Source organism: Schistocerca americana, chromosome 6 (assembly GCF_021461395.2).
Source record: "Schistocerca americana isolate TAMUIC-IGC-003095 chromosome 6, iqSchAmer2.1, whole genome shotgun sequence".
Classification (NCBI taxonomy): domain Eukaryota; kingdom Metazoa; phylum Arthropoda; class Insecta; order Orthoptera; family Acrididae; genus Schistocerca; species Schistocerca americana.
In genome coordinates, this window is record NC_060124.1 from 577,997,140 (window position 1) to 578,010,748 (window position 13,609).

Below are 13,609 nucleotides of genomic sequence, written 5' to 3' on the forward strand. Positions count from 1 at the left end.
TCCTACAGCTTAAGATCGAGGCGTTGCTGGAAGAACCCAATTATTTAGTTCTGCTATCTGGTAGATCACGCAGCATCGTAGCAATTTCGGCGACACAGGGGCTAATCACATATAACGCCGACCGTCAAAGCAGCTGATATACACAGTCCATCTCAAAACTAGCACATTTCTCATCTCTTAAGTCGAGCAAAATAAGGGAAGGGTGGATAATAATAACAGGACAGCGAGCTATCACTGAACTGCAGGGGAGTGGCCTCCTGCCAGTCTACAAGGGCAGGAGGAACATAAGGGATGGGTAATAACATTACAACTCTTCCAGTATGATCACTTAATAAGCCAAGGATTTCCCCCGCGGCATTCTTAGGTCAGTGTTAGAGCACTGGTCTCGTAAGCTAGGGGTCGTGAGTTCGACCCTCACAGAAAGCATTCACTTCTTTAACTCTGCATCTGGGAGCAGAGCTATCTCACCCCGACTTAAGTTTTTGGATTCCCGTCGCCTTACTGGGTATGTCATCTGCATTGCACTTTTAATCTTATCAGCAATGAAGTCTGCATTGTGTATGTGTACAAAATGAAACGACGAATGAAAATTTGTACGAAGGCCACAGTTCGAACCTGTGTGTCCTGCTCACTAGGCAAATGTGCTAACCACTAGGCCGCACCGGCACAGTGACTTTACACAATTGCACGTATTACGCTAGCACGCCTCCCTCCATTACTAATTATTTCTTTAAGAAACAATATTTCAGTCTATTTTGACTTAAATAAAGGTGACTCAAAATTGTAACATTAATAAGCAATCTTTCCCTAACAAATCGTTTAGCAGTCTCATAGTGCTTTCGGTAAGATGAATTTGTAATACGAAGGGGTGTCCCTTGAACTAGATAATGTGCTGTGGTATAAATCATGTGACCAATTGATCTCAAAAACGTACGCGTGTTTTATCGCATATGCATACGTGTATCTCGTAACGTACAATTAAGGGAGGTTTAGCAAGACCCCTCGTGTATTTATTGAAATTTCGTGCTCTTATTTACATTGAGAGGATTGTATATGTACCATATACACAACGCCTGTGGTTCAGATGAAATGTGGAGTATGATTCAGAGAAATATCTGATTTGTGGTAACAGCAAATTACGTTTTTTATTTGTGAGTACGGCTTTCAGGTAACTATAGGAAATTGCAGATGGCGAGATGTGGCTCGGTGGCCACACAGTGTCCAAGCTGATCGTGACATGTTCTTCCGTTTTGCTTTTGTGACACGATCTTTGCTGTCGTCTTTCATGAGCGTCGATTTTCCCCTTCGAAGAGATGTGAGGGAAACTTGTCTAGGGTGGAGGAAAAATCATCTGGGTCAGGTAGAGATGCCATACTGGCACCAAGGTGCTGAAAGGAAAAGCATAAACCATTAAGTTTCTCAATCTCGGTTGTGTCTATCGGGTTACTAATGGGATTAGGTGACTTTAGACCTCGGGTGCATTCAGCAGAAGGCTGAAAGCGTATCCTATCAGCAGCTTTTGCTGGAATGAACAGCTTCTGTTCTGAAGCGACGGGCCGGTGTGCCTTGTAGGCACTGCAAGAACTCGTGCTGGCGATGTGGGTCTGTAGCTCGGTTGCAGCCACATGCGTGACAGAAAATGTTCAATTCTCAATAAAGTATCAGCGAATTACTCCCGATAACCCAGACCGGCTACGCACTCTGTTCACTGCCTTTACGCTAGTCTTCACCACTTAGTGATGTGAAGATCTGCAAGGAACGACACACGGTTCGGTTTCTGCGTTAAACTGTAGGCAGTCGCAACCAATTGAACGAACTTGCAGACAGGCGCCTGAACATCCATCTTGAGGAATTCTCAGCCAGTTTTTTTTTTTTTTTATCTGACCACTGCGCAAGTCCAGTTCTGGATTCTCATCGCCATATTGGGTATGTCACCTTCATTGCAGTTTTCGTCTTATCAGCAACGAAGTCTTTATTGTGCCTGTATACAGAATGAAACGAGGCAGGCCAGGGTTGGAACCCGGGCCTCGCGCTCTCTAGGCAGATGCGCTAACCATTACTCCACGCTAGCACAGTGGCTTTGCACGGACTACCCTAGCACGCCTCCCTCCTCAAGCCAAACTCCCATTCGCGCCTCAGCCCACTTTGTATTCCACATACAATCGGACAGCATCACAGGAACTCTCCAACTGTACTGAAATAGCACCTCAGCATCGAACTAAACGGCGAATGTTGCCTGAAACCCAGGCAGACACGCTTTAATCAAATGAAACTATATGGTTCTAGAGATCTTTTCAGCGTTCAGATATCCGTGGTATACATCTGTGGTACAAATTTTCATTCATCGTTTGTCTGCATGTATATAGCATAGATGTTTGACGCTTTAAAAGGTCGCTGTAACCATACAGTTTCATTTGATTGAAGACTTTATTGATACTTTTATTTATCAATAACTGTCGTTTGTTTCAGTGACTCACAGTTTGTCTGGTTTCGGAAGTAGTATGATAAATTCGAATTAAACTACGAAAAAAAAAAAACAAGTTTGACTCCACAACTGCATATCTGCAAACATGGGTGGATTTAGATCCGTGAAGACCAGGGAACGAAAGAATAAGCGTTATGAAGTAAAAAAGTCACGGTCAAATGAAAACTAAATGATAACCAAAACAAAGGTAGTCTGTTGGAAGGTTCACATACGTGAAATCAAAATCTGCTGCTGGGTATCTTACAAGGCTATGTTGGCCACCCAGCGAGTTGTAACCTTCTCGAATGCTCCTTGGCACGCCGTCCACAAGATAGGTGGTCACTGCTGTTGTTCCACTCGCTGATGATGCCCCTCCTGAAGTCATCCAGTGTACGAGGATGTTCCTGCGACGACGCATTGCGTGTTTCAACTGGTATCCAGCCATCTAAATCTGGTCCGTGTCAGCAGATACGCCAGCCCATTCGAGTTGACAGATTGGTGCTGCCGCCAGGAGGAAGGTGTCGAGTTGGGCTCACTGTGCTAGTATCATTACGGAAGATGGACCGGTTGCCGAAGTGTCGACTGTATGTCTGAAAGAACTTCTCGCGATACTATACAGCCCTCAACTTACCCTCAATACTGATAATTTCACATCCTTGCACGATGCTGGCTCAAAATGTAATTGACATAGTCAGATGTCAATGTAACTTCTTATATATACACATAATCTTCGGTTAGAGTTGCAATCGTCTGTGACAGGTGCAATGGCCACAAGAGTGCGTTAGTGTTGTTACTGTTTAGTGTGCTTACCAGGCATGGCAGGTGATATGTAGGTGCTGAGCCACCGCTGTGAAAGACTGACCACCATAATGAAGGAATGCCGTATCGTGCACCAAACCCATTGTTGCCCTTTCACATACGTATCTGCCTTCCGACAACAAGTAATGGATTCACTGCAATAATCTGTGTCGTGCGGCACTAATGGTCAGAGACTAGCAGCAGCCGGACTGGGGAAACCCCATCCCGTGCGTAGGATGCCGTCAGTACCACAGCACAAACGGTTGCATTGGGAGCGGTGCTGGGACTGGGACGCACGGACTGCTGATCAATGACGTCGCATTATGTTCACTGATGAATCTCGGTTCTGCACTACAGCAGACGACGGTTCAAACCTGCGTCCAGCCATCCTGATTTAGATTTTACGTGATTTGCTTAAATCGCCTCAGTCAAATGCTGGGACGATTCCTTCAAAAGGGTGTGGCCAACTTCCTTCCCCCTTCCCTAATCCAATGAGATTGATGACCTTGCTGTTTGGTACCCCCCCCCCCCCTCCCAAAATCCACCAACCCACAAACTTCCTCAGACAACCATCATCATAGAGAGTGGCAGCTACCTGCAGTGCAATCTCCTTCAGCAGAGAGGATCAGCACTGTTTACTTCTGGCGTCACGGTGTGGGGAGCCTTCAAGTACGATCAGGTCACAGCTGTCAGTGATTGAGGGAACTCTGATGGCAAAACAGTATGTCACAGACATGCTTTCTCTTCATGTGTTATCTCTGATGCGACAGTATCACAGTGCCATTTTTCAACACGACTGTGCTCATCCACACAAGTCATGTGTCTCTTAAAGCTGTCTGCGTGATTCCCATGTCTGACGAGACTTCCGGATCTGTCCCTGATAGCACATGTATGGAGCCAGCTCCATCTCATGCCAGGATCCACTATATGAAGGACCAGTTAGTACAAACATTGTGGGCCAGCTTTCCTCACCAGAGTATGCAATGGCTTTATTACACCCTTCCTATCTGAATTAATGCATGCATCAGCGCCAGAATGGGTGTATGTCATACTGACAAGTGGGTTTATACTAACAAGTTCTTTGTAAATATGGCTCGATTTTGTAATCACTGCAGTAACATCACATACCCTCTCATCCGACATAGTTTCATTTCGTTTCCTCCTCCCATTTTGTGTGTTTCACTTTTTGTCATGCAATGTTTTTACAAATAAATAAATAAATCGTTGGAAAAATGCTATATTACTCTGTGGACACAGACAGAAATATGTATTTATGTTTGCTGTTTCACGAACTAATCCTTTTTGCTAACTAGTCAGTGGTTCCAGATGGAAAACATCACATCTGATAAGTGTAAAAACGTCACTAATGATGTGCTAAGATTCTTGAAACAATTTGTGGTCTGAACGTAGATTTCACCAGCTATTTGTAACTTCTAGTTAAATAAAAAGTCGATTGTGACAAAAAATTACTATCTATAAACTGTCGACGACATAATGATTGGTATAATGAGTTTTCTCATTGTTACAGCTCCACTGTAGTGTTGATTATCTTGGAACTTCATTCCCGGTGAATGAAATGTTTGTAATATGGAGAGCTGACACTCAGATGACTTTCAGATATATGGCTGACAAGGGAGTGGCCAGATTGGTAGAAATCAGATTAGGTTCACAACTGTTGACTGCTTGCCAGTTGCTGCCAGCCTTATCTGACAGAGAAAGCTGTGTTTATTGCATCTCACTTGTTAATCAATGGGACGATTTCACCTCAGTTAATCATCTATCATTCACTCTGCATCTCTTCTGCTTTTGTGGATGCATCTTCCCTGAATTTAGTGTTTTCTGAAGCCTAAAGGTGGCAAAGACCAGGAAGCAGTTAGTACTGGTTGAAGTCATTTGACTCCTCAAAGTCAGAGGTATTGTTCACCAATCACCTCCTTGTATTTCCTGAATAACTCTCCAATTGACAGAGGTGCTAGCTGTTCACTAAATCTAATGGCTAATGCCATAGAACTCACCGCATAAATTTTGTGTAGAAGAATATGGCCACCTTGAACTAATAACAACAATTGTCCTGTTTTCTCTCATGAATAAGGAAGCTAACTACTTGGATCACAGCAGACTCACAATCACAGGTATTTCATTTGGTGACCACATAATCATGTGACATAGTTTACATAGCAGCAGAACTGTCAGTTGATATGAGTGTAGTGGGTAGTTATACTCACTCAGAAAATGCAGAGTGCGTAAAATACCCACCCTTTTTGAGGAAATATCCATCTATACACCAAGAGAAGATTTGTGGAACAGTTGTGCTGGCTGCTGTTACTATGACATACCTACATCTTAGTGCAAAGTCTCTCCTACTTTTGTGCGAGCTCTTCTACCGAATAGTAACCAGTCCTCTCCAATACATTGGTTAACAGCCATATCTTCTTCTGGGGCTCTGGTCTTCCAAATAGTTGTGCATCCATTCCTAAGTGGGACAGTGTTAACATGAATATGCGGTGTCAGTAATAATGTAACATAGTGGTGTAGCTGCTGCTGCCCGTTTGGGAGCTCTGCAGTCCCAATGGTGCAGCAGCTTACTTGAGCAATGAGGCTGCTGCCAATCACAGTGAAGGGTAGCAGCCATTCTGATTGGGACAGCAGCTCCGTCAATGTTCTCTCAGTGTACGAACACGTGCACTTATGAAAATATTTGATTGAGGTAACTAACCAAAAAAATGAATGAGGATACGTGATGCAGGGTGTTTTTGTTTTGTGGAAATAGAATACTTATTCTGAGTGCTTACTGTTGTCAAGCTTCTGTTAAGTGCTTACTAACTGACACATCATACACCAGTTTTCCATTATAAAAACAATTAATAAGATTATTTAATACTGAGCGTTGCAAGATCAACTCTTCTCACAAGCTTATATTGCTGTTTTGTGTGTTTACTGTGACATTAACAATAAACTAGGTTTAAATGATGTGTTCAACATATTTATTCCACTACACACGAAGCATAACACAGTTTTTGCATTGTGCAAATGATTTCCATGCATTACATGTTAATTTTTGCATTAAGAATAATTTAGAATTTCTTTGTCATTAATATCCATAAAATATGTCGTGTTAGTAGTAGAAGAAGTAGTAGTAGTAGTAGTAGTAGTAGTAGTTTATTTACCCAGAGACAATTTAAATTGCATGGATTTCATCAGAAAATACATAGTATATAAAATTAAATTGTATATATAGTATCCTACAAATATAAGGATGCACAGTACCCTACACAATTGTACATTAAAACAGTGCATACAACTTTGATTAATTGCATGAAAGATATTTTTCATGTATTATTGTTAAGATTTAAATAAAAACACACAATAGTTGCAACACTTCTGTCCAAATTACTAATTCGGATCATAACAAACATTTGACTGAAAATACACTCCTGGAAATGGAAAAAAGAACACATTGACACCGGTGTGTCAGACCCACCATACTTGCTCCGGACACTGCGAGAGGGCTGTACAAGCAATGATCACACGCACGGCACAGCGGACACACCAGGAACCGCGGTGTTGGCCGTCGAATGGCGCTAGCTGCGCAGCATTTGTGCACCGCCGCTGTCAGTGTCAGCCAGTTTGCCGTGGCATACGGAGCTCCATCGCAGTCTTTAACACTGGTAGCATGCCGCGACAGCGTGGACGTGAACTGTATGTGCAGTTGACGGACTTTGAGCGAGGGCGTATAGTGGGCATGCGGGAGGCCGGGTGGACGTACCGCCGAATTGCTCAACACGTGGGGCGTGAGGTCTCCACAGTACATCGATGTTGTCGCCAGTGGTCGGCGGAAGGTGCACGTGCCCGTCGACCTGGGACCGGACCGCAGCGACGCACGGATGCACGCCAAGACCGTAGGATCCTACGCAGTGCCGTAGGGGACCGCACCGCCACTTCCCAGCAAATTAGGGACACTGTTGCTCCTGGGGTATCGGCGAGGACCATTCGCAACCGTCTCCATGAAGCTGGGCTACGGTCCCGCACACCGTTAGGCCGTCTTCCGCTCACGCCCCAACATCGTGCAGCCCGCCTCCAGTGGTGTCGTGACAGGCGTGAATGGAGGAACGAATGGAGACGTGTCGTCTTCAGCGATGAGAGTCGCTTCTGCCTTGGTGCCAATGATGGTCGTATGCGTGTTTGGCGCCGTGCAGGTGAGCGCCACAATCAGGACTGCATACGACCGAGGCACACAGGGCCAACACCCGGCATCATGGTGTGGGGAGCGATCTCCTACACTGGCCGTACACCACTGGTGATCGTCAAGGGGACACTGAATAGTGCACGGTACATCCAAACCGTCATTGAACCCATCGTTCTACCATTCCTAGACCGGCAAGGGAACTTGCTGTTCCAACAGGACAATGCACGTCCACATGTACCCCGTGCCACCCAACGTGCTCTAGAAGGTGTAAGTCAACTACCCTGGCCAGCAAGATCTCCAGATCTGTCCCCCATTGAGCATGTTTGGGACTGGATGAAGCGTCGTCTCACGCAGTCTGCACGTCCAGCACGAACGCTGGTCCAACTGAGGCGCCAGGTGGAAATGGCATGGCAAGCCGTTCCACAGGACTACATCCAGCATCTCTACGATCGTCTCCATGGGAGAATAGCGGCCTGCATTGCTGCGAAAGGTGGATATACACCGTACTAGTGCCGACATTGTGCATGCTCTGTTGCCTGTGTCTATGTGCCTGTGGTTCTGTCAGTGTGATCATGTGATGTATCTGATCCCAGGAATGTGTCAATAAAGTTTCCCCTTCCTGGGACAATGAATTCACGGTGTTCTTATTTCAATTTCCGGGAGTGTACTATTGACATTGACTATAGTATATAGTATCAACATAGTACATGAATATAATTACCTGCAACTAGGTCGGTGAAGGTAGTCGTTTATACTGTAGTAGCAGTCACTCATTAAACACCGAGAGGGAGACTGAAATAACTCTTCCCATCCAATGACCAGATCACCAGAATAATATTGTATTCTGTCATCATTGTCATCATCATCATCATCATCATCATCATCATTACTGTCATCATCATTTGATAATGATAAAGGTGATTATACTCTTCCTCCTTCTAGTGCTTAAGAAGAAATAAAGAAGACGATAATGATGATGATGATGATGATGATGGGTTTAAGGGGCACATCATAATGCTTATCGACACCATTATCAAAACAGACCAAAATAAATTCAGTTTAAATGTTAAAGCCTTAAATTTGACATGATAAAATATTTGTTAAAAGTTTATTACCTCAGTCTCATTCGAGTGTCTCACACTCGTTGAAGAAAGTTTCTTCTGTCACAGAATTTTAACAAGCTACTTCATGCTTGCGTGCCTTTGTACTAACATCTGTTAGTGAGCTGAGCTATGAAGAAGTGTGTAAGTGAATAATAGTATTGTATGGTTGACAAGTGATGCTTGCTTGACCCCAACATCTGATTTTTTTGCAGAAACCATATCCATTGTGGCTGAATGCAGACATCCTGGTGGGCCCAGTGGGTGCTGATAAAGAGAATGTGAACCCAGATGTGTTTCTGAATGAATCCAGCATCCTCTTTCCATCAGCTGGCCTATCAGTGGGCTGGACTACCAAGGTTTCCTCTGGTGACTCTTGCTACACTCAAGAGCACTTCAAGAATATGTTGGCCTACCTACAGAAGTACAACCTGAACAACTCCGATAATGTTACACTGGCTGTGAGAGCTATTTATGCTGGCCGCTGCTCTGAGAAACTGGTTGAATGGCTGGATTCAAATCTCAAAAATTCCACACTTACCTTATGGACTGGTGATACAGATAAGGTCGATCCTGAACCACTCAGAAACCTTGTCACAAAGGTAACGCGCTACTTTATTCTTTTTAGGTGTTTTTGACTCCTCTGCTCACATGTTAATCTTTACTAGGTACTATACTATTGTGTAAAGTTGTTTTAATTCCGTAACAGAATTGTCTTCAAGATGGCTACATGGTTAACAGCTAAAATATTGAAGGAAAAAATATCGCTGTTCTACCTGTATGCCCAAAAGACAATGAAATGGTACCATAAAATGTGTTCTATAATTTCCTGTAATTTTATCCCTCTACATCTCCTTTCAGTACCAAGTCTCTTTTCCTCAGACATCATCTGATGCATAACGAGTGTCAGTGCTTTATTAATATAAACATAAGTGTATAGGCCTACAGTAAAATGAATACTTTACTGACGTGAGACATGCATGATCTCAGTGGACTGCACTACTGCTCTATATTTATAATAGTGTGTATTTATACTCTTATTTTAATGTGTATTACAAGTATGTCCACATCTTTTTATTACACTACTGGCCATTAAAATTGCTACACCATGAAGATGATGTGCTACAGACGTGGAATTTAACCAACAGGAAGAAGATGCTGTGATATGCAAATGATTAGCTTCTCAGAGCATTCACACGAGGTTGGTGTCGGTGGAGACACCTACAACGTGCTGACATGAGGAAAGTTTCCAACTGATTTCTCATACACAAACAGCAGTTGACTGGTGTTGCCTGGTGAAACGTTGTTGTGATGCCTCGTGTAAGGAGGAGAAATGCGTACCGTCATGTTTCCGACTTTGATAAAGGTCGGATTGTAGCCTATCATGATTGCGGTTTATCGTATCGCGACATTGCTGCTCGCATTGGTCAAGATCCAATGACTGTTAGCAGAATATGGAATTGGTGGCTTCAGGAGGGTAATACAGAATCTCGTGCTGGATACAAACAGCCTCATATCACTAGCAGTCCAGATCACAGGCATCTTATCCACATGGCTGTAACGGATCTTTCAGCCACATCTCAATCCCTGAGTCAACATATGGGGACGTCTGCAAAACAACAACCATCTGCATGAACAGTTCAACAACGTTTGCAGCATCATGGAATATCAGCTCGGAGACCATGGCTGCAGTTACCGTTGATGCTGTATCACAGACAGGAGCGCCTGTGATGGTGTACTCAACGACGAACCTGGGTGCACGAATGTCAAAACGTCATTTTTTTGGATGAATCTAGGTTCTGTTTACAGCATCATGGCGGTTGCATCCATGTTTGGCAATATCGTGGTGAATGCACATTAGCGTGTATTTGTCATTGCCATACTGGCGTATCACCTGACATGATCGTATGGGGTGCCATTGGTTACATGTCTCGGTCACCTCTTGTTCGCATTGATGGCACTTTGAACAGTGGACGTTACATTTCAGATGTGTTACATCCCATGGCTCTACCCTTCATTCGATCCCTGCAAAACCATACATTTCAGCAGGATAATGCACGACCACATGTTGCAGGTCCTGTACGGGCCTTTCTGGATACAGAAAATGTTCAACTGCTGCCCTGGCCAGCACATTCTCCAGATCTCCCACCAATTGAAAATGTCTGGTCAATGGTGGCCGAGCAACTGCCTCGTCGCAATACGCCAGTCACTACTCTTGATGAACTGTGGTATCGTGTTGAAGCTGCCTGGGCAGCTGTACCTGTACACGCCATCCAAGCTCTGTGTAACTCAATGCCCAGGCATATTAAGGCCGTTATTACGGCCAGAGGTGGTTGTTCTGGGCACTGATTTCTCAGGATCTATTCACCCAAATTGCGTGAAAATGTAATCACATGTCAGTTCTAGTATAATATATTTGTCCATTGAATACCCATTTATCATCTGCATTTCTTCTTTGTGTAGCAGTTTTAGTGGCTAGTAGTGTACTATGCATACAAGTATATATCTTGTGCCTTCACATAATTCATTATGTAGATTGATCTGATGAGGGTCTATCATGGAAACTAATCACAAAGAAAAAAATTTTTGAAATAGCATTATAGGGCCATTTGGAGATTTCTTTTCTGAACTACTTGATAGTCGTGAGTACTTTTCCAAAAGTGAAATAAGATAAAATTTAATCATGTCATTAAAAACACTTTGAAACCAAAGACCTGCAGGGAAAAAAATCTCTTAACAACAAAACACACAATAACATATTTGTTACTCACACTTGTTGGCAATACAGATTGCTGTGAGAGAAGTCGTCTGGAAACTGTGTTGACAGTTAAATGTATTCCTGAGAATTAGTTGGTCAATACTGGAAGGCTCTTTCATGGCAGGATGCATATGTGTTCACAACGTATCTGAGACAAACTCTAAACAAATCCCATTGGGTTATGTCATGCAAGGTATATCTTGATTTGCAAGAAATTCATTCACTAGTGTAACTGGACACACATATTGACTGTCACCCAAAAACTGACTGTCCTGCCCAGCTTCACCTCTGCAGAGCCATGCATGAGGCCTGTACCTGTACCTGTGGCTGTTGACAATGTACCTCAGGCCATGAAAAAATTTGAGAAGCTTTTTGTGGCAAACAAACCTCTTACCTTCCCAAAGCAGACTGCCATCAGCTGGTCTCTTTCCACAGTACTTGCTACTCTATTACACCTGCTACTGTGCCCCCAGAAGAAGATTATTCTGTAAATAAAAACAGGATTCACATACGAAGAGGACAGTCATCCATTCATGTTGCTGAAGATGCAGTAAACAGTCCAATTTATGTACTGATGCAAGCAGAACTCCCACTGCTGGATGCCTAGCATGCACACTAACTGCTCTTTATCAAGAACACGGTTTTCATGTACTCAATCTAGTTGTACCTGTGTCTGAGAACTATTGTCATAATCTTTTAATGGCACTTTATAGTTGTTGTTGTGGTCTTCAGTCCTGAGACTGGTTTGATGCAGCTCTCCATGCTACTCTATCCTGTGCAAGCTTTTTCATCTCCCAGTACCTACTGAAACCTACATCCTTCTGAATCTGCTTAGTGTATTCATCTCTTGGCCTCCCTCTACGATTTTTACCCTCCACGCTGCCCTCAAATACTAAATTGGTGATCCCTTGATGCCTCAGAACATGTCCTACCAACCGATCCCTTCTTCTGGTCAAGTTGTGCCACAAACTTCTCTTCTCCCCAATCCTATTCAATACTTCCGCATTAGTTATGTGATCTACCCATCTAATCTTCAGCATTCTTCTGTAGCACCACATTTCGAAAGCTTCTATTCTCTTCTTGTCCAAACTATTTATCGTCCATGTTTCACTTCCATACAGGGCTACACTCCATACGAATACTTTCAGAAATGACTTCCTGACACTTAAATCAATACTAGATGTTAACAAATTTCTTTTCTTCAAAAACGCTTTCCTTCCCATTGCCAGCCTACATTTTATATCCTCTCTACTTCGACCATCATCAGTTATTTTGCTCCCCAAATAGCAAAACTCCTTTACTACTTTAAGTGCCTCATTTCCTAATCTAATTCCCTCAGCATCACCCAACTTAATTAGACTACATTCCATTATCCTTGTTTTGCTTTTGTTGATGTTCATCTTATATCCTCCTTTCAAGACACTGTCCATTCCATTCAACTGCTCTTCCAAGTCCTTTGCTGTCTCTGACAGAATTACAATGTCATCGGCGAACCTCAAAGTTTTTGTTTCTTCTCCATCAATTTTAATACCTACTCCAAATTTTTCTTTTGTTTCCTTGAGAGGATACAACCCTGTCTTACTGCCATCCCAACCACTGCTTCCCTTTCATGTCCCTCGACTCTTATAACTGCCATCTGGTTTCTGTACAAATTGTACATAGCCTTTCGCTCCCTGTATTTTACCCCTGCCACCTTTAGAATTTGAAAGAGAGTATTCCAGTCAACATTGTCAAAAGCTTTCTCTAAGTCTACAAATGCTAGAAACGTAGGTTTGCCTTTCCTTAATATTTCTTTTAAGATAAGTTGTAAGGTCAGTATTGCCTCACGTGTTCCAGTGTTTCTACGGAATCCAAACTGATCTTCTCCGAGGTTGGCTTCTGCTAGTTTTTCCATCCATCTGTAAAGAATTCGTGTTAGTATTTTGCAGCTGTGACTTATTAAACTGATAGTTCAGTAATTTTCACATCTGTCAACACCTGCTTTCTTTGGGATTGGAATTATTATATTCTTCTTGAAGTCTGAGGGTATTTCGCCTGTTTCGTACATCTTGCTCACCAGATGGTAGAGTTTTGTCAGGGCTGGCTCTCCCAAGGCTGTCAGTAGTTCCAATGGAATGTTGTCTACTCCGGGGGCCTTGTTTCGACTCAGGTCTTTCAGTGCTCTGTCAAACTCCTCATGCAGTATCATATCTCCCATTTCACCTTCATCTACATCCTCTTCCATTTCCATAATATTGTCCTCAAGTACATCGCCCTTGTGTAGACCCTCTATATACTCCTTCCACCTTTCTGCTTTCCCTTCT

General features: G+C 43.2%; 1 protein-coding gene across 2 annotated transcripts in view; it reads left to right on the plus strand.

Annotated features, from left to right (window-relative positions):
- The window catches only part of LOC124619246 (protein FAM151B), a 381,817-nt gene that overhangs the window by 338,429 nt on the left and 29,779 nt on the right, over window positions 1-13,609 (plus strand). For both annotated transcript variants that reach the window (XM_047145492.1, XM_047145493.1), the window contains exon 4: window positions 8,764-9,150. In XM_047145492.1, the coding sequence (XP_047001448.1) occupies window positions 8,764-9,150 (387 nt within the window). The remainder of the gene's footprint in view (window positions 1-8,763; window positions 9,151-13,609) is intronic.